The sequence below is a fragment of the Drosophila kikkawai genome, chromosome X (genome assembly GCF_030179895.1).
Source record: "Drosophila kikkawai strain 14028-0561.14 chromosome X, DkikHiC1v2, whole genome shotgun sequence".
In the NCBI taxonomy this organism is placed as follows: domain Eukaryota; kingdom Metazoa; phylum Arthropoda; class Insecta; order Diptera; family Drosophilidae; genus Drosophila; species Drosophila kikkawai.
In genome coordinates this window covers 29,090,767-29,114,966 of record NC_091733.1, presented here as the reverse complement: position 1 = coordinate 29,114,966, position 24,200 = coordinate 29,090,767, and the positions used below count along the sequence as shown (strand labels likewise).

General features: G+C 29.9%; 2 protein-coding genes across 2 annotated transcripts in view; one reads left to right on the top strand and one right to left on the bottom strand.

Moving 5' to 3' along the window:
- Window positions 1-24,200, bottom strand: part of LOC138929244 (mRNA decay activator protein ZFP36L3-like) — a 154,755-nt gene that overhangs the window by 45,018 nt on the left and 85,537 nt on the right. The gene's annotated exons all lie outside the window — the stretch shown is intronic.
- Window positions 10,488-11,373, top strand: LOC108076034 (uncharacterized). The gene has a single exon (XM_017168694.3). The coding sequence runs from the start codon at window positions 10,579-10,581 to the stop codon at window positions 11,197-11,199; it is 621 nt and encodes a 206-aa protein (XP_017024183.1). The 5' UTR covers window positions 10,488-10,578; the 3' UTR covers window positions 11,200-11,373.

Sequence of the window (24,200 nt, the reverse complement as noted above, 5' to 3'; positions counted from 1 at the left end):
GCTCTGCAGTTTGGAGGCAGCGCCCCCGGTCTCTGTAATTTAACACCCACGCCAGCCTGTCACTCTCGGAGATACATAGTTTCCCCCTCTTCCCCTCATTCCCAACCCGGATGCCCCCAAAGCCACCGATCTTCTTTTGGCCTGAATTTGAGTTTAGCATGTGGCAACGTTTATTATCAGGTGTCGTCGCTTTTCAATCATTTTGTTGTGCGGCGGCGCACACTTCACGCGGGGGAAATTGTTTTTAATTGCTTGCACTCTCCACCAGCGAAAGGCACTGCGAGAAAATGTATATATATTTGTAGCTGACATTTTGAAAAATGGAACTGTAAAGGGGTTAGAAATTAAAAGAAATGAAACGTTTATAGCAAACAAAAAAAAAATGTAAATATTAATAAACATAAACAAATATAAGAAAATATGGTTTAAATTTTAAAAATAATTTTAAATATCAAATTATCTTGCTTATAATTAATAAAAATTTTTATAGAAATTTATAAAAAATATTATAATCTAGGAAAAAAATGTTCTATATATTCAGAAATTATGAAAAAAATAAGTAAAAGTTGAATTATGTTTAAAATAAAAAAAATAAATTAAATATTAATATTATTAAAGTATTATATAAATATTTTTATATACCATTTATTGTTTATATTATTAATTTATATTATTAATTATTTATTTACAAGTTCTTTTAACATTTTTAGGCATTTATTTATATTTTTTTTATTTTCTTCTTTATTTTATATTTATTAATTATATGTTATATATTGTTATTTTATAGATAATTCCCTTTTTATTTTAATATTTGTATATATTATTTATTGCTTATATTCATTTTATATTATTAATTAATATTTACTCTTTCAAAATGTTAGACATTTGTTTATATTTTCTTCTTTAATTCATATTCAATAATTATTTTATATATTATTTACATCTTTACTTATTATATATAATATATTTTTTATTTATTTCCCTCTCCCTTCTTCCTCTTATTTTTCACCTAAAAAAACCCCAACAATCTTATTCCAAAGTGTAAGTGCCAAAGCTGCTCCCTCACATAATTGTCCAAGGCGGAAGCTGGTGCAATGAGTAAACAATTTGGCCAATAATTTGTCAATCAAGAATTAACGATCGCCTGGAGGATCGAAGGAGAATCAAGGCACACTCGATATATGTACACTAAATGCTGAACATTGAACTTGGCTTGGCTTGGCTTCGAGTGGGGTGGGGCGGCGCTTTATTGCGATAAAGCTGGCGATTTTATGAGCGAGTTGCCAGCGAGTTGTCAGGCATAGTAAAGTTACATAACTGCAGTTTAGAGCACGCGACATTTTGTCGCAAGTTTACGGTCGACGACAGGCAACACAACAAAAACAACAAACAGCTAAGGAGGCTTCAAGTTGAAGCAAAACAGCAGAGGTTAAAATAGTAATACTTAATAGTTATATTTTATACTACATTTAAATTTGTTTAACAAAGCCCTTTTATAATTATTAAAAATATATTAACCTCGCTTATTGATAATTTGAAAAATATTTAAAATTATTAGCTAACTTTTAATGCTGGTTTTAAAAATACAAATAAAATAATTAAATACAAATTAAAAATATTAAAAAATATTTAAAATAATTAACCCAGTCTTGTTGATAATTTTAAAAATATTTAAAATTAATAAAAAATATTTAAAATAATTAATCAAGCCCGTTGATAATTTTAAAAATATTGAAAAAAATCCCCGTCGTATTGATCATTTTAAATATATCTTAAATCATTAATCCATATATTTTTTTGTTTATTTATTTGCCTTATTTGAAATTTTCTCACAGATTTCTCTTGAATAAATACATATTTTCTTTGTTGATAATTTAGAAAATATTTAAAATTAATAAATTATATATTTGTCTTTATTTATTTACCTATTTTGTTATTTTTTCAAGCTTATATCTTAAATGAAATTTATAGATATTAAATTTCTATTTATAAAATAGTTGAAAAATATAACAAAAATAATCAACTGAAATTAAATACTTTACCCTAACTGTAATGCTCCACAGCAGGAGCATCATCATCATCATCTCAGTGATCATCACAATCCCATAGCAATTCCAATCCAAATCCCAACGAAACGAAACGAAACGAAACTGGAGATGCCCAGCATTGCGATAAGCCCCTGAATTATGATTAGACGACAGTCGTATATATATATACACAAATGCTATATGGTAGATAGAGTTTTCAGAGATCGGAGCGGAGGGGAAACAATTCCCATTGGCTTTGACTTTGACCAAGTCTTTTGTTGCCACAAATTATGAGGCAATAGAACAATTTACAATGAATGAGTAATGGACATGTGAGAACGAAAGGTAAGAGAAATAATTGATAAACAGGATTCAAAATGATATTAATAATTAATATATTTTTTAAAAAGTTTAAGTTAAGTATTATTAAAAATTAAGGGAATATTTATCATAATCATATTGCAACAGAAAAAATAAATTAAAATGTTGGGACTTTATTGATATTGTTTATTAAATTATATAAAATAAATTATATCATTTGTGACTCACTTAAATATCTTGTTGCTCTTTTTGCAATGTTTTTTGTGTATTTATTTATTTATTTTTTTTTTTTCTTTTGTTTATCAGCAACATTTTCCAACGCTTGGCTGCATTTTCATTTTCTTAATCAGTCAAAAAACGCAAAGATGATGAGGAGCAGCACTCCGTTCTATGGGTGTAATTACTGGCATATACATATATGAACGTATATATATATGGATATATATAGATATATATAGTAGGGTATATTAAAGTATAGTAAAACTAACTTCCAAGCTTAGAGTTATATAGTTGCGAGGCGATGAGCATGGCAAGTGCTCTGCCCTTGCCTGTAATAGTTACTTAGAGGAATATTATATAATTTAAGCTTGGGGTTTTTCATACCCTGTAAAAAAAAGAAAGAAGTGTGTTTGACTTGGGGGACATTTAAAATATTTTTTTTTAAGTAAAATGTATTTAAAAAAATTATTTAAAGAAAAGTAAAGCATTTACTTTGACATTTAGTTTAAAAATAAAACTAAACTTATATTTTTAAGGGGTAATTAAAATTTTCAAATTATTTTAAATAAATTAAATTAAATTAAAATTTCGAAAGTATTTTTTATAAATTAAATTAAATTAAAATTTCCAAATTATTTTTTATAAATTAAATTAAATTAAAATATCCAAAATATTTTTAATAAATTAAATTAAAATTTCCAAATTATTTTTAATAAATTAAATTATATCAAAACTTCCAAATTATTTTTTATAAATTAAATTAAAATAAAATTCCCAAAATTAAATTAAATTAAAATATCCAAAATTTTTCTAATATTTTTTTTTTTAATATTTATAGTAATATTTCTAAGGTAAATTTAATTTTAAACATTTTTAAAATTTTCCATTTGCTTCACTCGGTTCTTTTTCGTTGGCTTCCATATGATTTATGATGCTTGAAAGATAAATATTCTGGCAAAAAGCTCTTGTTAGCTGCGCCTGTCAATAGTCGCTCGCCGATGTGTGTCTATATCTAATATTTATATATATATTTTTTTTAGCTCCATTCCAGCTCCAAGCTCCTGATAATGATAATGATAATTATGTTCACAGTGTCAATGCTCTGTAGCGGTGAATATTTTAATTTTTCTGAAGCCGCTTCCTATTTTTGTTCTTCTTGGTTTTATTTTTGGTTTTTTTATGTTTTTTTTTCTTTGTTTTTTATCGTAAGTGCTCCCACTTGCTCAATGTCGTCCCACTCTCTCTATATATCTCTCCTCAATGAATATTACGTATACGCCACGGATAGTATAGAGTGAGTACCCAAAAGGCATTTTTATGCTATAATTACGCGAAAAATCTAACTTAAATTTATCATCTACAATTGCAGTCTGACCAGCCACAGTTGAGGTCATAAAAATAGGTAAAATACTATATGTAGTTGTTAAGACTATTGATTAAAAATATTTTAAAATATTTTTATAATTCTAAATATTCATTTGATAAAATTTTAATTTTATTGCCTTATTTTCTGGCTATCGATTGTAATTTTTTATTTTTTATTTCCCTCTGAGTCGCACAACCCACGGTCGCTGGCCTTAAATTGTAATCGCTGTGGCTGTTGCATTCGCAGTTGCATTTGTTGCTGCTGCTGCCTTTGTAGTTGCAGTCGTCGAAGCCTTGCATTTTGTTTTTTTTTTTCACTTTGATGGTCGCCGCATTCGCATAAATCAATAAAAGCGGAAGAACTAGAAGCAGGAGCGGCCAGCAACTACAAAAACAGCAACAACAACCACAGAGAGTGTATGGAAAGAAGCTAACTTTGGCACGCTTATGTCTACCCTTGCAGTTTTTCCATTAAATTATTAACAATTAATGCATTTTTTTTGGTCAAAATGAAAAGAAAAAACAAGCAGGAAATATATTCAAAATGTATTCATATGATGCTTGAATTTCTTTCTCCCAAAAAAATGTAAGAAAAACATCTGATCTACCAATTCTCTAAAGAATTTAGATCCCCAATATCAGAAGATGCCTTATAAATTTAATGGTTTATAAATCCGTTTTTTTCTAAATCGAAACAAACAAATTGCAATTTTTACGAGTGGGAATATTTTTTGTGGTCAAAAAGCAACTTTCTTCGATAAGAATCAGGGGAACAAGTTTTAAATGCCTAGGAAAATGCCTAAAAATCCAAAATTGATTGAAAATTCAAGACCAAAAATCAAAAAATCAACGAAAAACTCAGGCAGCCGCCGTGGTGGAGGTGGGTTCCATAAATTCTCATTAGAAATGCACGGCGGCGGTGGCGGTGATAAGGAACTTTATGGCCTTTTGCCTGATATAAAAACCTGGCTCTAATTGAAAATAAAAATCAAGGCAGACGAACCAAGAGCGCTGCTGCTTATTGAAAACGAAATGAAACGAAATTTAAATAATTTTTGATGAAAAAAGATCATAAAGAGGGCTTTCTGTCTTGGGTATATCTACATCTTAAAGTTGTGTGGCATATAAGTTGATTTTTTTTCGGTCTTAATATACGTGCTACCGTTAGAATAGAAATACGGGGGGGAAGGAGGGAAAATGCTCTGGAAAAATGGTTAGAGCGTCAAAGTCGACGCTTCGCAGCTCACAGAGCAAGCGCCCAGCGACGGCGTCGCTTTGGTAAAACATTAATTAAATTAATTAACCAACTCGTGCCGAGAATTTCATACGGCGAGCGCAGTAAACCAAAAAGGCATTGCCTGCCTTCTATATGTCTTCTTCAGTATACTATATATATATTCCAGACATCATCGCTTTGGAACGCATAATTAATGCGCTCAGTGCGCAGAACCAGATTAAACTGCACACAGACACACACATGAGAGATAAATAAATATATATAGAAATATATATATCGCTTATATCCTACTCTACAGGTGCTCTTAACTCAGTCAGCTGTGTCCGTCTTCCGGCAATTGAAAATGATTCTCTCAATTAAGTTGCGCCCAAGACGAGTGGGTTTTACTTTTAATGCTACTTTTCCCCGAATTAATAAGACTTGATAAACTTTTAAAAGGCTGTAATATATGGCGAGGCTTTAAGTAGAGGTGTTTATTATGACGTAACGTGGCCAAGATCTTGTCTTACGTTACTAGGTTTCTTGGGTATTTTTTTTTAAGGGATATTAAATTATGAATAAGGAAATTGGGAATATAAATTGTAAGTTAGGAAATTTCAGAAATAAATATAAATTGTAAATTAGGAAATTGTAGATAAAAATATTTTCATTCATTTCATTTTCTTTTCTTAATTTTTCTTCCCTTTTAACAATTTAAATAAATTTTTAAACCAGTTCCCTTCACTCTTAGAGTAAAAAAATCCATTGTTTTCTATTAAATAAAAAAAAAAGTTAAAAAAAAATATAAAAATAAAATAAATCAATAATATATCTAATATAAATTATTATATATATTTTAATGAATTTCTTATTTAATTAAATTTAATATTCTTAGTTTTCCTTTCCATTTACCAATTTAAATTAATTTTAAAGCCACTTTTTCTTATGCATTCATAAATAAAATCCAAAGTTTCCCCTGGATTAATAAAAATCATAACAAAATCTATAGTTTTCCCTATGAATAATCTAAAATCCAGTTGAAAATTTCCAAAAAAAAAACCCCAAAATCCCATTGATAAATGCACTTTTAATTCAATGTAAAACCCAGAAAATGTGATCCAATTTTTCTAAAGCTCTTTCTGGGCCTCATCTCTGTCTCGCTCTCTTGTCCAGTAGGCCTTAGGGCCAATTAATCTCGGGTTGACTGCTGAATACGTTTTCCATATCCGTTAACAGTTGTTTTTTTTTTTTGTGGAATGTGAAACCCCGCGACACGTGCCGTGCAAACAAAAACAAACACCAGCTCTCAGTGGAGACATCAATCAAGTGCGCTGATTGAATGCATTCGAAACCAAAAACCAAGAAAAGCGTAGAAAAAAAAAATTAAGAAAGGCTGCGAAAGTAAACACAAAATCAAGGCAAAAAAAAAAAGATGTATAAAAAAAAATACAAAATAAAGAAGCAACAAAAGCCCGGCCACAAAGTGTGAATTTGGAAATAAAGTGGCGCTTAATTGCGAGCGATTAATGAAGCAAGAATCCCCAAATCCCAAATCCCAAATACCAAAAATCCAAATCCCCAAAGCCCAATGCCCAGGGCATATTTCTTTCTTCCTCTATTTTTTTTTTCTCCTAGTGTATCTGCCGCCGCTGTCGTCGCCTGTGTCAGGTGACATGTGTCAAGTGTCAGGTGTCGCGGCGCGGGGCAAAAGTTTAACGGTTTCCAACCAATCAACCGATCGACTAAAAAAAAATCAACACTTAACTTGAGCTAAACCAAAAAGCTTACAAAAAAATTAACACACACACGAAAAAAAATATTAACAAATCGCCGGCAGCCAAAGTGGCCAACGAACTTCATTCCATTGGCAATTGGAAGGTCGCCATTAAAGCATTTATTTATCCATCAACCTTAAATATGGTCGCAAAAAAAAAGGCTTCCACTAAAAAATAAAAATTATAAAAAAAAAAGAAAATCACCCGAAACAAAGGGCAATATATCAAGTGCAATAAACCATAAACCACCGAATCGATTATAACTATGGAAGAAAACTGCAAAAAATTTATATGCACTCGAGGAAAACAAGTAAAAAAGCATAAGATAAAAAGACTGTAATGATACCCAGTAATTATTTAATTTTTTTTAAGTGAAATTTTAAATTTTTTTATTTAAAAATCTTCAAGAAATGTGAAAGCATATGTTTATTTAGTAATATTTAATATTTCAAATATCAAATTAAATTAAAAATTTATTTAATAATTTTTATAAGTATTAATAAAAATATTTCTGAACAAAATATATATTTTACATTAAAATTTTTTATTAATCTTATTTTATATAATTATATATAAAATTATCTAGTATTTTTTCTTTTAAATATTTACCATTTAAATAATTATAATTCTTTTTAAATAATATTAATTTGTTTTTAAAATAATTTTAATTTTTTTTAATAATTTTTTTTTAATAATTTTTTTGTTTTTTTTTAAATTAATTTTAATTTTAATTTTTTAAAATAGTTTTAATTTCTTTTAAGTAATTTGATTTTCTTTAAAAATAATTTAAAATTTTTTAATACTTATTTTTCTTGTCATTTAATCATTTTTTGATCGGGCTTTAAATCAAGCACCTTTTCATGGCTTTATTTCCGTGCCGATCATGTCACAAACTTATCTCTAAGCTCATGCTAAGCTTAAGACTTTAAGACTTCAGACTAAGTGACATATTTGGCTGTATATATTTGCATAACAGGTGTCGATCCAGCGAGGGATTAAAGCTATCATTTCAGCCACCAAGTGCTGTGGATTCTTGGAAATTAAAGACTTATAAAGATCCTACTCCTGATACCCTGTAGAATTGTGGAAATATCTGGCACAATGTGCGCATACTGAATGCTTCCGATTTCGATTCTATATTTTGGATTCTTCCCCCGATTCTCCCTGACACAATTCCGAAATAAAGGGAAAAGGGGATTGGGAAGAGGCAACGGAAGTATAGAACCACACGCGACTCTCCGACTATTGTTTATATTTTTTATAAACTTTATTAATATGGAGAACAGCAACACTTGCCGCAAATGGAGTGCCAACTTCCGATCATATGTGTATATAATTTTCAAAAAAAAAAAAAAAAAAACTTGCCAGCGATCAGAAGAACCCCCCTCTCCTCTCAGACCATAAATATAAGTAAATGTTGACAACACTGGCCGAGCATGACAATTGCCACCTGCTGGGTCTGAAAGGAAATCCCATTAATGACAAAATCAATAAACTCATGCATATTTCCATCAAAAACCCAAAACACACAACACACAGAAAAGTAAACAAACCGAAAAAAAATAAAGAATATACAAAAACCAGCACAGAGAATGCCGTTAAATCAGCTTGCCATTTGATAAATACAATATTAAATTAAATGCCATCCAATTCCAACCCAAAAGACACAAGACCCAAGATCTTGGCTAATTAAATGGATTCTTCGAGAGTGCGCGCCCAGCAGGGGGTCCACGAAAAGGCGAGAATTAAATTGATTTGCCTGATAAATCATCACGAGAAATGGGGGAAAAAATGAAGAAGTTTCTACTAAGAAAAGAGAAACTAAAGCTTAAGGAAATTATTTTAAAAAAATTATAAATAATTATTATAATAATTATAAATTATAAAAGTCAAGTATGAAGGATTTTTAAGTAGGAATTTAATATTCAAGTTTCTGATATCTATGAATAATTTAATTAAAATTTAATTTAATTGAAAAATGAAATTAATTCAAAATTTAATGTAATTCAAAATTAAATTTAAATTTAATTTAATTCAAAATCAAGAAAAAGTTTGATAATAAAAATTCTTAATGGTCAATATAAACTATTTATTATCATTATTTTATTATTTGTATATATATCTATAGAAAGATTATTGTGTTGAAATATTTTAAAAACTATTTTTAACAATTATATAATAAATATTATAAATATTATATGTTTTAATAATATTGCATTACTAAATTTTACAGCTATTTATTAGGAATTTTGAGAATTTATTAAGAGCTCAATTTAATTTTTAAATATTTTTTTAGTTGTTTATATGATTTATTTTATTTATTTTTAACTTCAAAGTCCTTTGCCTTTGAAGTATTTAAAAATTAAATTGAGCTCTTAATAAATATTTTGTAAAATATTTTAACAAATTTAATTTACAATTATTTATTTTAAAGCCTTTCTTTTATGACACATCTTTATAATACAATATAAAATCATATATATAAATATAAATATATATTATAATTATAATTTAGGTCATTTAAAATATTTAAAATTAAATGGCAGAATAAAAAATATTTTATAAAGTATTCTAAGCAATGTATTTTTTTTTTTTTTTATTTATATTTATTTTATATATTTTTTTAGTTATATAAATATTTTTAAATTTATTTATAAATTAAAAATATTCATAAATAAGTATAAATAAATATTAATATTATAATATAAGTCATCAAAATAATTTTAAAATTAAATTTTTGAATGAGAAAATAATTTCTAAAATATTCTAATAATTTCTAATAATATTTATTTAATGGCAAAAGTTGTATTTTTCTTTAATTTAAAAAGTTTGAGCTAAAATTTTTTTTTTTTCAATTAAATAATAAATAATTTATTTAATTAAAAAAATATAACATTTTCATATAAATATCATATTAATTATAATAATAATATTAATAATACCCATAAAAGTCTCATACAATTCTGTTACTTTTCAATTAACTCGATTTTTTAAATCAATCAAAATGAGACCCACAATGTTTGCATTCAAACGGATTATGCAATCTGAACAATCTTTAGACGAGTGTTTTCTTCCGGCAATCCAGAGCCAATCCGTCAATCACTCAATCAGTGGCGAACCGAACAGTTTGCCGTTGCATTAATCACCGAGAGAGCTATGCAGGCAAATCAGAATCCGACCATCGATCGATTGTTGGACGGACTCACACACTCATCATAATTATCGATGATAGCTTCGGCCTCAACTTGTCATGTAGGATTCACCCCTCTGTCTCCCCTCCTCTCCATCCAATCTCTCTGTGAAATAATGCCTAATTGAAATAATGTCGATCCGTAATTGAATCAATTAAATTGGCAGCAAATCAACGACAGGGCGGAATGAATAATGCCAATTTGGTAGAGTTCTATGAGTGTTATGAGTGGTAGTGTTAAAAATAAACTATGAAAGGTATATAGGGTAGAGTTTTGGGGTTCTTAGGGGTATATAGTATACTATAGTAATCATAAATGGAAAATCCTTTATAATAATTCTGTAGAAAAAACCCCAGCCCCAGTTAGCTATGACCCACACGCCTTAAATTTTATTTTTGAACCAAAATCCATACTCAATATAAATTAAAAAAAAAAAAAATAAATATATAAAATTCATTTTAATAATGAAATTTTGGCCTTTGTTAATCCTGCTGTTGGTCTCTGGCATTAAACAGGCAAATGTCTTTCAGCCAAGAAATGTGGTGCCCAAGCGTTGCGAGTTCTTGTTGAAAGGTAACCAGATCTATGAGAGGACATGCCAGGGAAGGTATCCTTTGGTGGCTTTTACCAAATACCGGGATACATTGGTTAAGGTCGGCGAACCGTACTCCATGTACGTGTCCATTTCCCTGGAGAATGTCTTGGTGGTGCAGAAGAAATCACCGCTCCAGGATTGCTACACTTTGGAGTTTAAGAACAGCAATACTTTCCACTGTTTGGACACCAATCGCAATGAGACAGTGTCCCTGGATCAGGCAAATATGTTTTGCTTTCCATTTCACATCCAGCTGCCGGATGACCTGATGAACGAGTGCTTGATTCAGAATGAAATGACCCATCATGCCCATAGATTGGACCAGGTTGTTAGCACCAAACGGGCCATTGTCCACTACACTTATGGCGACAGTGGAGCTCAATCTTTAAGGATCCCAACGAGGCACCTTTATCATCATCCTCCACCTCCTCTCTTGATTCTCTGTCTGCTCCGTATCCTTCTCGAGGAGAGGAGCAATCGTAAATTTTAATGTCCTCCCATAAAGATTAATCGATTGGATGAGAAGCTCATGAGATGATGTTGGGCAGAAATTATGGTTGGAAAAAACAATATATATAATATTTTTATGTATTCACTGAACTGGCCTGGCTGGCCTCACTTATTTACCTTATGACGGAGCAAAATTAATATGTATTAAAAAGCATTGTTTGTTTTCTTTCAAAAAAATCAGGGAGGTTCCCTCTTCCGCTTCTCAGGTATTTTTCTGGATATTTATTAACATTTAAGTAGTTGTTAAAGATCAGAGAGATTAGTTTCCATGTTTTTTTTTTATTTTTTGGATGCAGGAAATTTCCTTTATTTTTGTTTTAAGTAATTACTTAAAAATTTGACTAGTTAAAAACATTTTAATAAGTTCAAAGGTGTAAAAGTAATTTTAAAAATTTAAATTAATTTAACTTAATTTAATTTATATTAATTTATATTTTTTTATAATACAGGCAATGCTTTCATATTTTTGTTTTAAGAATTTACTTAAAAAATTAACTATTTAAAATTATTTTAATTTATAAAAAGTTCGAACAAAGGTGTAAAAATAAATTATTAATTTAATTTAATTTATATTTAGACTTTATTACATTAAAATAAAATTTTTTTCATAAACCTTATAAACGTATATATTTTCCTTACAATTTTTGTGACCCTCTTGTGCCATTATTCAATCACAATTCTTTCAATTATGACTCATTCATGAGTTTAGTAAATTAAATTAATTAAATTAAAACCTCCTTTTAATCCCAAAATATCAAAAACTTTCAAGTTAAATTTTCTTGCAATTTTCATGACCTGCTTTTGGGCACAATCTCTTCATTTTTCACTCGCATTTCGCCACATCACGTTGCAGATGGTGGATTCAAAGCGGTCACCTGCGGCTGCCTGGCGTGCGTATTCGGTTCATTTCCATCCACATTGCAAAACCTAATTCGCGATTTGCGATTCGCGATATCCACATATCTCGCCGGTGCCCATTCATTCGGGTTCGGACTCGAACTCGGTTCCTAGCGGTTGTTGCCGAATGCTAGGAAAAGCCTTGGCGGCGACCATCGACCAAATTGTCAACGCAAATCGTAGATCAGAAACAGAATCGGACTCGGAATTGAAATTGGAATCGAGAGATATATCGAGCAACTCCCCAAGCATCGATTTGCATTTTGGGCATTGGCCCGGGGTTAAGGAGAATCAGAGATCGGAAAATCTGAAATCTGAAATCGGAGGTTTCAGCAACAGTTCTTGTGTGTTGCACAAATGCCGTTGGCCGGTACAGTGGTACAAAATATTAGGTGTACAGGTAAATAATTTTATTAAATTAATAATGGTTTTGGTTATAAAATATTGTGTATTATTTCGTTTTTTTTTAATATTTTAATTTATTTAATGTATTTATTTGATTCTAAAACCTTTTTTCTGGTCTTGACACTAGAATTCCCAACAAGTTCTAACAAAAGAATTGTGATATTCATAAAATGCATAGAAAAAAGATGAGAAAAAACTGATATTCATTAAATTCATAGAAAATTTTTAAGAAAAGGATAGACAATTATTTATATAACTCGATTTTAAAGTAATTAATTATATATTTTTTTTTAATCTATAAACCCACTGTGCGAGAAAAAAAAGAACACGAATAATTTCACCCCCACGCAAGTGGTTTTTCTTCTACTTGCTGCTGCTGCTGCTGGTTGTTGTTTGTTTTTAATTTTTCCTTCTCGTACTCATAGGAATTTCCAATTGATTTTTCAGTTGTTGTCACGTGTTTTGCGCCTTAGCGCCTTAGCCCCCCCCTTCCCCTTCCTGTACCCTAAACCAATGGGGATCCGGATCCCTTGCCTCATCAACTCATTACGCATCTGGCACACTTGAGTTCAATCAAATGCCAAAGACAGCAGCAGCAGGTGAGGTCTTGTCTGGGGGGATAATTGCGCAAAAAGGCTTTGGCAAGATCTGTTTGGCCATTTGCATAAATTTCCCTTGCTAAAAAAAAAAAAAGAAAATAAACAGGAGGCGGAGGCTTAAAGGAAAGGGGGAAAGTGGTAGGAGAAGGGGACCACACAACCTGAGATTCGGAGGAGAAAGAACGGAAAGACCTGACCAAGTCTTTAAGACACCGAAAAGAATTTAGAAATATTTTAGAAATATTTTTTTATAAAGAAATAAGTATGATAAATTAAATTTAAATATTTTTTTTTGATAATTTTAGCTATTTTAATTGCTACTTTTAAATTTATTTTTAGTTCTTTAAGTCAAAATTATGTATGTAAAATATTCTTATTCAATTTTTGAGGGAAATGGGTTTAATAAATAAATTTTAAATATTTAAAATACATTTTAAGGAACTTAAATTAAAACTTTTTTTAAATATTAATTAGTTTTTTCTTTTTACTCTCTGATTTAAAGACATTGTAAGTCAAAAATATATATTTAAAATATTGTTTTATGGCTTCTAATGTTTAAAAAACCTTTAAATTTATTCTTATTATTTTTTTTTTGAATATTAAATTTATACATTTTGTTCTGTGTGCCATTCCATTGGCTTGACCAGTGGCTTAACCATGTCATAAACAATGATTAGGCGGCTGCTGGCATTGGTTTTAGCCTGGTGCCAGTTGTGGTGTGTATTAAAACGGTTTCCATGTTGCAAATGGTAGCGATCATCCTGCGTCTTTCTATCTTTCTCTCTCTCTTTCTTCGATTGGTGCATTGAAATTGCATTATAAATTAATTAGTCAACTATTTTAGCAGCACACCTGTGCAAGAGGGGAGCAGCACAACATCTAAGCCATCTATGGACTTTTTCAGAACAGAATCGAGCAGAGGGGGGGGGCATGGGTAGCCACCAAAGACGGACATCATCTCCGGGGGCTTTGGGAAAACATTGACCGAACGATGGAGCAACTTGGCTACTGAAGGAGAATCTATAGGAGAATTTATAGTAGAATCTATAGGAGAATCTATAGGAGAATCTGAAGGAGACTCTGTAGGAGAATCAGCTTGGACTTGCTAGAATGAGCCTAGTAAATGATTTGGAATGTGGTTGGGGCTCATTATTTGTCTTTTAACCATTTGATTTCCCTAATGCCTTCGGTCTGCCGTAAGTGAAAAATTTCTGTCTTGTCTTGGCTTCTGGTTTCTCTGGGAGAATTCAGTGTTCTTTTTGTTTTTAACAAGATTTATAGTCTAAATTGAAATTAAATTAAGCTGCCTAAAAAGCAAGTGCTTCTTTTCTTTTTTAAATATTACTTAAAAACCCCAGAAAATTCTCTTCCCCCTAATATATTCATTTCTCTGTTATACACCTTCTGAGATTTTTTTTATTTTTGAAGAATTCATTATTGAATATTCCCACACGTGCCGCATCTTCGTGTCGCCTGCGGCATTTACAGTGGCATTCTTTTGGCTGTCGCCGGGCTACGCCTATCAATGTCTATTTAGTGACAGTCATTAGGGTATTTAATGGAATATTAGTTATTCACTTGGGGCAACACCTCTTGCTGGGCGTGGCAAATCGCGGCACGACTGACCCAGGGGGCATATGTAGATATCTAAATTTAGAGAGCGAGAGAGGGTGACATTAATCAATCGATTAGTTGGGCTTACTTGACCTGCGAGACCCTCTCTTTCTCTCTTTCTCGCCCAATAATTAAAACATTCTTCACTCTTTGAAAGGAAAACAAATCATGTCAGAGGGCCCGCGAGAGATCAGAGATCATGGAGTTAAAACAATAAGCGGCCAATAAGCCAAACAAAGCGAATGTGCAGTTAACTTAACGGTCGAGCGTGAAGAAAAACATAAATAAAGTTTGTTTAAAAAGTCCCCAAAAGAGCTCTCATATTGAGATAAATAAATTGACAGTGAAGCGTGACTATAGGAGAGGGTTTTTTAAATATTAAAAAATATTTCTGTACAGTTTAAACAATTTAAATATAGATCTTAAACGAAAATCAAATTTTTATTGTGAATTCTATTATGTAAAACATAAAAATTAATAATACTATATTATTTACCCCTAAAAATATTGAATAAATAAATAAAAATATTAAACAAATAACTAAAAATAATAAATATATAAATAAAAATAAATAAATTAATAAATAGTTTCAAATTATTCGTATAGTTTTAGAAGATATATCGATAATTTAACATTCAAACCGATATTTTTCGATATTTTTTTATTTTGATATATCAAAGTAGAAGCTATTTTCAATATAATATCATTTTCCATATTTTCATCTTCAGGATACAACAACCCTAACCCAAAACCTTTACCATATAAAATATGGTGTTACCTTTAGCTAGGTTTCCCTGTAGGCAGCAGGTTCACTCTTTGACCGCCAATCGATTTCGATTTCCATCGCCCTGACACATGAACTTTGACTATTAATGGAACACGAGCGAGAGTAAAAGAAAAGAATGGGACTTGAGACTGAAGACTCAAGACTTTGGAAGACTTGGAAGACCGAGAATGGCCACGAAAGTACCGTTCCAGCGGCAGCAGCAACACCTTTTTATATATTTTTTTTGGCTACTTGGATGCTACTTCTGGCCCATTGTCACCATCGGCGGGCGATTTGCGGCAACAATAGACAATTTGAAATCTTGATCGAACCTTTTGTTTGGTTCGTTTCGCTGTTCGTTGACATTTGTCACAAAAAAAACAAAAAAAAAAAAACACAATAAACAACATGGAGATACACCTGTAGGGCTATCCAAATCGATTCGACACGATATTTAACCCTCGTAATCGGCATTGCATCTCCTACCAATTTTTGTTTATTTCGATTTGAACAATTGCTATTTATTTTTAAACAGCATTAAGATTTGTTAGCAGCTTTTCGGGATTATATCATACCAAAAAGGGCCCCTCTCTCTATGTTCAACAGAGTTTTTGTTTGATTTTTTTTTGTCATAGAAAATTGCGGTTTAGCGTTGAGATATTTCAATATTTTTGTATTGTTTTCATATATTTTTGCAATCTATTTTTGGCTGCCTTTGTGTCTTATGCAAAGTGCGTGAAGGTGACTGGACTTTGGGTGATGTTTATGAAACTCCAAAAATATATTTTTTTATATATTTTCTATAGCTTTTTTTTGGGGAGTGGCAATCTGTGAGCCAGCTGTTAGTTGAGTTTTTGAGACAATAATCCAACTAGGAAATGAATTTGAGACTTGAAATACTCCTTCCTCTCCTCGTACTCTCCATGGTAGTGTCCTGCGGTGGAAAAAATATAACACTGGGCTACCGAATTGTCCCCTTAACTTGCGAATATATTTTGTTAGAGGCAAAAATCTATCAAAGATGGTGCATGGGCACCTATCCTGCGATGGCCATTAGCAAATACCATGACAGACTGATCGAAGCCGGGGAACCGTACGCCTTGTACTTGCCAATTTCTCAGGATAGTATTTTGGTGTTGCACAAGAAATCGCCGCTTCAGAAATGCCGCAATTTGATCTTTAAGGATAGCAATACGTTCATTTGTATGGATGGCAATAGGAACGAGACGATTTTGGTGAATGAAGCCAATATATATTGCATAACATTTCACACCAAAATACCGGATGATCTAATGAATGAATGCCTCAGGGAGAACCTTTTTCAACATGATAATAGGTATCCTGTGGAGGTTATAAAAACCCGACGATCCGTCCTACACTATACTTTTGCCGAGGAAGGGGCCCAGTCGATGCGAATCCCCGTGCTTCTGCCTTTTCTGACATTTCTGCTGCAATTTTTTTGAAAAACATTCTTATAACCACATATTTATTTATGTTTTGTAAAAAGCCTTAAATCGTTAAATTTAATTTAAGTTACATTAAATTTTTTATTAAATTTTGAATTAAATAAAATTTTTAGTTAAATAAAATGTTTAATTAAATAAAATTTTTAACTAAATGAAATATTTAATTAAACGAAATTTTTAATTAAATTAAATTATTAATTAAATTAAATATTTAATTAAATTAAATTTTTAATTAAAATAAATGTTTAATTAAAATAAATTTGTAATTAAATTAAATCTTGATTTTAAATAAATAAATAAATTAAATTAACTTATTAATTATTAAATTTTAAATTAAATTAAATTTTTAATTAAATTAAATTGTTAAATTAAATTTTTAATTAAATTACATTTTTAATTTAATTTAATTTAATTTATAAAATCACAAGATTTGAAATGGAAATTAAAATTATAAAAAAGTCTTAAAGCAATTTCCTTTTTTCTTGCAGTCATATTTCTTATTACAAAAAATAATTAAAAATTATTCATGCTCAGCCTGGCTTTTCTTTTAACAGAATTTCATTTGAAAAATGATTTATTTAATTTGATTCGCCCGGAATATGATATATCAATACGGTATATCTATATTTTATCTTTATATGGGCGTGGCACTCATCTCGTTAGCAGCGCCACCTGCAGCATTAATTAAGCAACAAATGGCAGCAAACATGGCTGAAAATGGCAACAAAAAAAAGAGAAAAAAAATCTAAAAAAAAAAACTAAATAGAAAATGGTAAAAAAAATGGTAGCAAGGAGCGGCGGGAAACAGAAAACATTCATAGATGCCCAGAAGAGATTGCCGGTACAAGATTCTTATCACCGCCTGCCACCTGCCACCTGCAACATCAACCTGAATCTCGCCTCGAGGCCAGGCAGGCAGACAGGCAGACAGGCAGAGGAGTCCCCCGAAACCCGATGATAAAGTTATAAAAAACGGAGCATTTCCGATTAAGTTGATTGTCGAAAATTTGCAAACAGATGAAATATTTCAGCAATGTGATTTAATGCCTGTGGTGGCATCCACACGGTAATTGCAAACGCCAGCGGGGCGTGTTGCACCGGCATTGACAGCGCGTACACTGAGCGTAAAATAGTATAGATTATTAAAAAAATATTATATTATTAAATTAGATAAATATTAAATATGGAATGTAATTTAAGCGTAAAATATAAGTTAAATAAATTTACAAGCAACAAAAAAATAAAATATTTATATTAAATTGTTATAATTAATTTATTATTAAACTTTGGTTAATAAATTTATTTCTTAAAAGTTATTTCATTCCTAGATTTTTCCCCAAGCTTTTTAAAATTTATATGCATTTTTTTCAAGTGTCTGAACACAGTTCGCGGTCCAGATTGGTTGTCGCTGCTGTTGTTATTGGCGTTGCTGCAGTTGTTGGCCACCTGTTTTGTCATCCATTAGCCATCTTCCTCTGCATCTATTTCCATCCTGCTCGGTGCTTTGGTGCTCTCTGTGTCTTTTGGTGCTCTTGGCTTGGGGTTTTTCTTATTTATTTATTTTTTTTTTTTGCGGGCTGGCTGCATGCAACGCCTGCTTAATGGCATTTGGAAATTTGTCAATCGTTGTTGGGCTGCGGCAGTGCCTGGAAACCCCCCTTTTTCCGCCAACGGAAGTGGGAGAAATACGAGAAAAAATTGGCCAAAGCAAAGCGGTTCTTCTAGATCCTCTTCGATCTAACGAAGCAATTAATTTGGCCCGGCACGTTCCCCGGGAGTTTGGTTGATCGAGCAGCTCCGGTTTCGCCTGCTTCCATTGCTTCTGTGTTCTTTTTTTTTAATATTTATTTTCTTATATATTTTTTTTTAGCTTCTGCAATTTGAGTTGATGTTGCGCTAAGTGCTGCCATTGCCCCCAGGGGCGTTACACAATGGGGGATGGCAGGGGGTTCGGTTCCGTCATTTAAATGACGAATTGAGTCAAGTCCAACCGGCCAAGACACGCGCCACTCTATTCTAGTCTCGAGATCCCGATCCTAAGATCCACTCAGATAGCAACCTATAACATATATATACATACAGCCTGGGTTGATTTTAGAAATCTAAAAGAGTTTTTAATAGCAATTTCTTCCTTTTACTTTTATTTCTACTTTCGAAAAATCGTTTAAAATTTTTTAAAGGAATATTTATGATCTTAAGATGGAAAATTAAATGCTTAAAATTTTGTCAAATTTGGATTTATAAATAATAAAATTACTAAAATAATTAAAATTAATTAAATTTATTAAATTAATAAAATTAATAAAATAAATAAATATAATCAAATTAATAAAATAAATAAAATTAATAAAATAATTAAAATTAATTAAATTAAATAAATTAATTAAATCAATAAAATTATTAAAACTATTAAAATCAATAAAATAATAAAATTAATAAAAAATTATAAAAACTATTAAAACTATTAAAATTAATAAAATAATAAAATTAATAAAAAATTATAAAAATTAATTAATAAAATTTTAAATAAAACTTTAAATATTAAAATATTTACTTTACTTTATATTTTAAATCCCACTCAATTGCTATTTTTTTGGCTGCAACTGTCTAATGCCTTACATATTGACAGTTGGCAACATGCCACATGCAATTGGCAACATGTTGCCAGCCACTTTGTTGCCAGCGATAACAGACACGCAACAGAGGAAAAATCTAAGAAAAAAAAGCGACACACCTATCTGCGAGATGTTAACAGTTTAACTACGACAATCGATGTCTGCATGCGGATCTGATCTTGGAAATTGACTGACAGACAAAATAAGGCGAGAACTGGGAGAAAAAAATGCAATGAATAAATATAAAATTTATGCAATAATAGTTTATATTAGGATTAAAGAGGGCAGACTGTGATAATAGTTTAACAAGCTACATTTCTTACAAATTTAAAGAAAATGTAAATCATTTTTATATATAAAAATGTAATTATTTGCAATTATTTATATTAAAATATTTAAAAAATATATTTTAAACAAAATGAAAATGAATTCAAAAATATATATCTTAATTATTAATAAATCTTAATTAACATTCAAAATAAAATATATTTATAAATATATCCTTATTACTAATTCATCTTACTTAACATTTAAAATTAAATACAAATAATATTTATTTTTCAATTACAACTACAAGATATATATCTAATTTTAAATGGACATTTTCCATAAAATATAATTGCGGATATTCAAGCATTGTTTTTTTTTTTTTAACAGTACTGTGAGTATAGAAAGAGAACCCTACTTAATGAACTAGGAAGTAGTACCCTGCGCTTTATTGTGCCATATTTGCACAAACATTACCCCCCGCTCCCTGCCCTACCGTTCCAGCCTTTTGCCTCGTTGTGTTAACTTGGCCATAAAGCCAAGACAACCAGACGACGACGACGATGTCGCTATTTGGCCAGTTTGTGTTGCCTTCTTGAGCGGTGTTAATTGTCATAAAACGAAACGATGCGTAGAGGAATAAATATATATATAAATCTTTAGACAAACAGATGTATATATATAAATATATAAAAATATGTATATTTATATATTTTTTATGAAGAATTTACAGATGATTCTTAAACTTTGGAAAAGGAAAGGAAAAAGATTTTAAAGAGCAAAGCTTTATTTTTAATTTTTAAACAATTTTAAAACTTTTTTAAATTTATATTTTAATATAATCTCTTAAATATTATCTTAAATTTTGCTAGGAAAAGGATTCTGCCTAAGGTTTGGCTGAATAATTGAATTCTTAATTTTTAAAAAAATTTTAAACTATTTTTAATTTATTTTTTAATATAATATCTTAAATATTACCTTAGATTTTGTTAAGAAAAATATATTAAAGAGCTACGTTTATTTTCTGTGTAAGTTTTTGCCAAATAAATTAAGTTTTTATTAACAAAATTTGTATTTTAATATTTTTAAGCTATTTCTAATTTATTTTTTAATGTAATCTCTTAAATATTATCTTAGATTTTGCAAGAAAAAATATATTAAAGAGCAAAGCTTGTTTTCCGCCCAAGTTTTTGGTAAATAAATTTGTTTTTATTTAAAAAGAAAATGTTTTAAATATTTCTAAGCTATTTCTAATTTAATTTTTAATAAAATCTCCTAAATATTCACACAAAAATGTCAGGTTTCTTTTAAGTTTGCTATTATTTTGCACGCAACTGTGCGTGAATACCACATAAGGAATTTTTATGGAGGATGAACAGGGGAAGACTCCACCTTGATGAGGTGAGGTGTCTTTATAGAACACTGATTTTTGTTTTGTTTTTTTGGCCACAACATACGCCACATTCTTTTGGGCCACTAACTACATAGCAAGCCCCCTTTAGCGAAGCTCAAAAAAGCCATCCAATCGATCGCACTTTATGGCATCATTATGCTAATGGGCAATTGTGCATTGTCTCGCTCGCTCTGCCTCTCTTAAAATATATATATATAGGTATATATAAGCCTGATTCCTCCCCTCGATTATTGTACAACGTTTACAGTTTGTTTTCGCCCGTTGTCGTTCATTCATTTCCATATGGACACGCTCATTCGATTAGCATACACATGGAAGGAGGAGTCATATATCTGCATACAAATCTATCAATATCTTCATACACATATTCATTTCTATATCCAGCTATATACTTATATATATATATAGACTGGTGTTTTGATTTGTTTAGCATTACGTGTGCGTTTGTTATTCGCTCATTTGACCCAATTTGTTATGCAAATATTATGATTTTTATTCTCGTCTTGACGCGCGACGCATTTTTCTCTCTTTTTCCCCCTCGCAGAAGAGGCACAATTTTCCCGACTTTTGTCCCCTTAGCCAGACTCCTTCATTGTTATTTCATTGTTCTCTCAAGTGTCTTTGTCTTTTTTGCTGGAATTTGCATTGAATGATGTCATGATGATGCGAAGAAAAAAATTAACAAAAATTCTTAAGAGCGAAAAAAAACAGAAAAAGTTCCACGAAAAATTGCATGAAGAATTTGGAGATTTTTTGAATTAATAATTAAAAAAATTTTTTATTTAATGAATTAAAATTTAATAGTAATTGAATATTATTTTTGGAATAATTAAATTTCAATAAATATATTTCTATGAAAATAAAATAAATTATAATTTTTCATTTTTTTTTAGAAATTTAATCATTTTTAACTTCTATTAAAAAATATTAGATTATAATATATATTATTATTGCTTAATTAATATATATATTATTGATTAATAAATATATAAAAAGGGATTTTTTTTAATAAGAAATGTTTTGTTTTTTAGATTTTCTTCTATTCTTATTATACTTTTTATACTTCGGTTAGCACAATTAAATATCTAAATAAAAATTATTCATTAAAAAAAAATATATTAAAATATAATTGATAATTTTAATTATAACTACTAAAATAAATTATTAAATCTCTAGGCGTATACTTAATATACATATTACGTATACGTTTAGTATAATTTTATTTAGCAATTCAAAAATTCCCCATTTTGCATTAAAAATCTTTGTAAATCCTCAAACAAAATCAACCTGAAGGCGAAATTACCAAAAAGAAAAAAAGGAAAAAGTTAAAGTAAGCAAAAGGCAAGAAGAACAAAACTGAAACTGGTTTCTCCCTTTTCCTTTTCAAATACAGTTGCTTTCCAAGAAGCGAATTACGGTGAGAACACAAAAAAGGCCAGCTAAAGTCGAGGAAAAATTCTGAAAAATTAACCAAAGCTTCCTTGCTTATAGAAAAATATATATATATATATATTTTTTTTTCCATCAGTTTTCTAATTTCACTGATTTATGGTGAAGGCGGAGGAACCTCCCCTCAGGAATTCTCGAAAACAAAGCGAAACTGACTCACATGACCTGCCTGAACCTGGCTTTAATGGCTTTTTATTAGCCAGGCTCTCCTTTCGTTTGCCGATTTTTTTTTTTTTTACCCTTTGCTGTTCGTCATTTATTTTGGCCATAAAATCTGTCTGGATCTGAATTTTTGCCAGGTTTCTCCCAGGTTCTCTGGAGACGCCTTGTCTTATCAGGGGAAGGCAAACAATTATGAGAGAGTTGAAAAACTTGATTGAAATTTAATTCTCATTATTTTGCACGAGCTTTTATTTGTTTATTTTTGGTCTTTTGTTGTTTTTTTCATTGTCCCCGCCTTCGTTTTCGTTTGAAGAACAGTTATATAAATATTTATGGAATTTTGTAATATTTATTTATGTTTTATATTTATTTAACTTTTATATTTACTTTACTTGGCAAACAAAGAGGGTTGTTAAAAAGCTTAAAAAATAAGTATTTCCTGTAGAAAGAATTTTATAGGAATAATATTTAATAATCTAAAGAAAACCTTGTTCTTTATTTATTGTCTTAAATAAATATCTAAAATAATTCAAGCTCATAAAAATTCCTAAGCATCTTCTATGGAATCCAATCCTCACTAACGGCCTTTGGTACATTTGGTTTATAATAATTTTATAATAAATACCCGCCATCTCTGTGACACGATTTTGAAAGAAAGAATATAGATATATACTATACAAGTTGGACGTAGTGCAACTTCGACCGGGTATTAATTGCACTGGCATTGCCAATTAATCCGGCCGATAATCGTATTAATTGCCAGCACTGTGGATCTACTCATAAATAATGCTGTCCAGTGCAAGTTTTTAAGCCAGTTTCGAGGATCGAGAGCCAAATGGTAGTATCTTCTAGCCATAGAATGCAAAAAAATATAAAAAAAGCAATCAAAATGCAACAGGCAACAGCTGTGTGTGAGCTTCGCTTTAAATAGCTATGCACATTTATATACTCTTAACACATTCATTATCATATACTAAACGATGTCCATGTGGGATTAGATTAACCCATTATATATCCATTAAATCAGCATGTAAATGGGAAAAGTATAAGGCATTAAACGTGCTATACAATGTAACAGTCTCGGTTCGAGTTGAGGAAATCAATCAAAATTGTAATAAACATTTTATAAACTGGTTTTCATACAGCTTTAAGGATTTTTTTATAAATTTTTTTATGGGTTGAAAGGTAAGAAAAAATAATTTTGCATTATTTTAAATGTTAAATGTTAATATTGAACATATTTGATATATTTTCATATATGTTATAACTAAGAAACGTTAGAAAAATTAGCTATTTATTTATAATTTATTATTAAGAAAAGTTGATA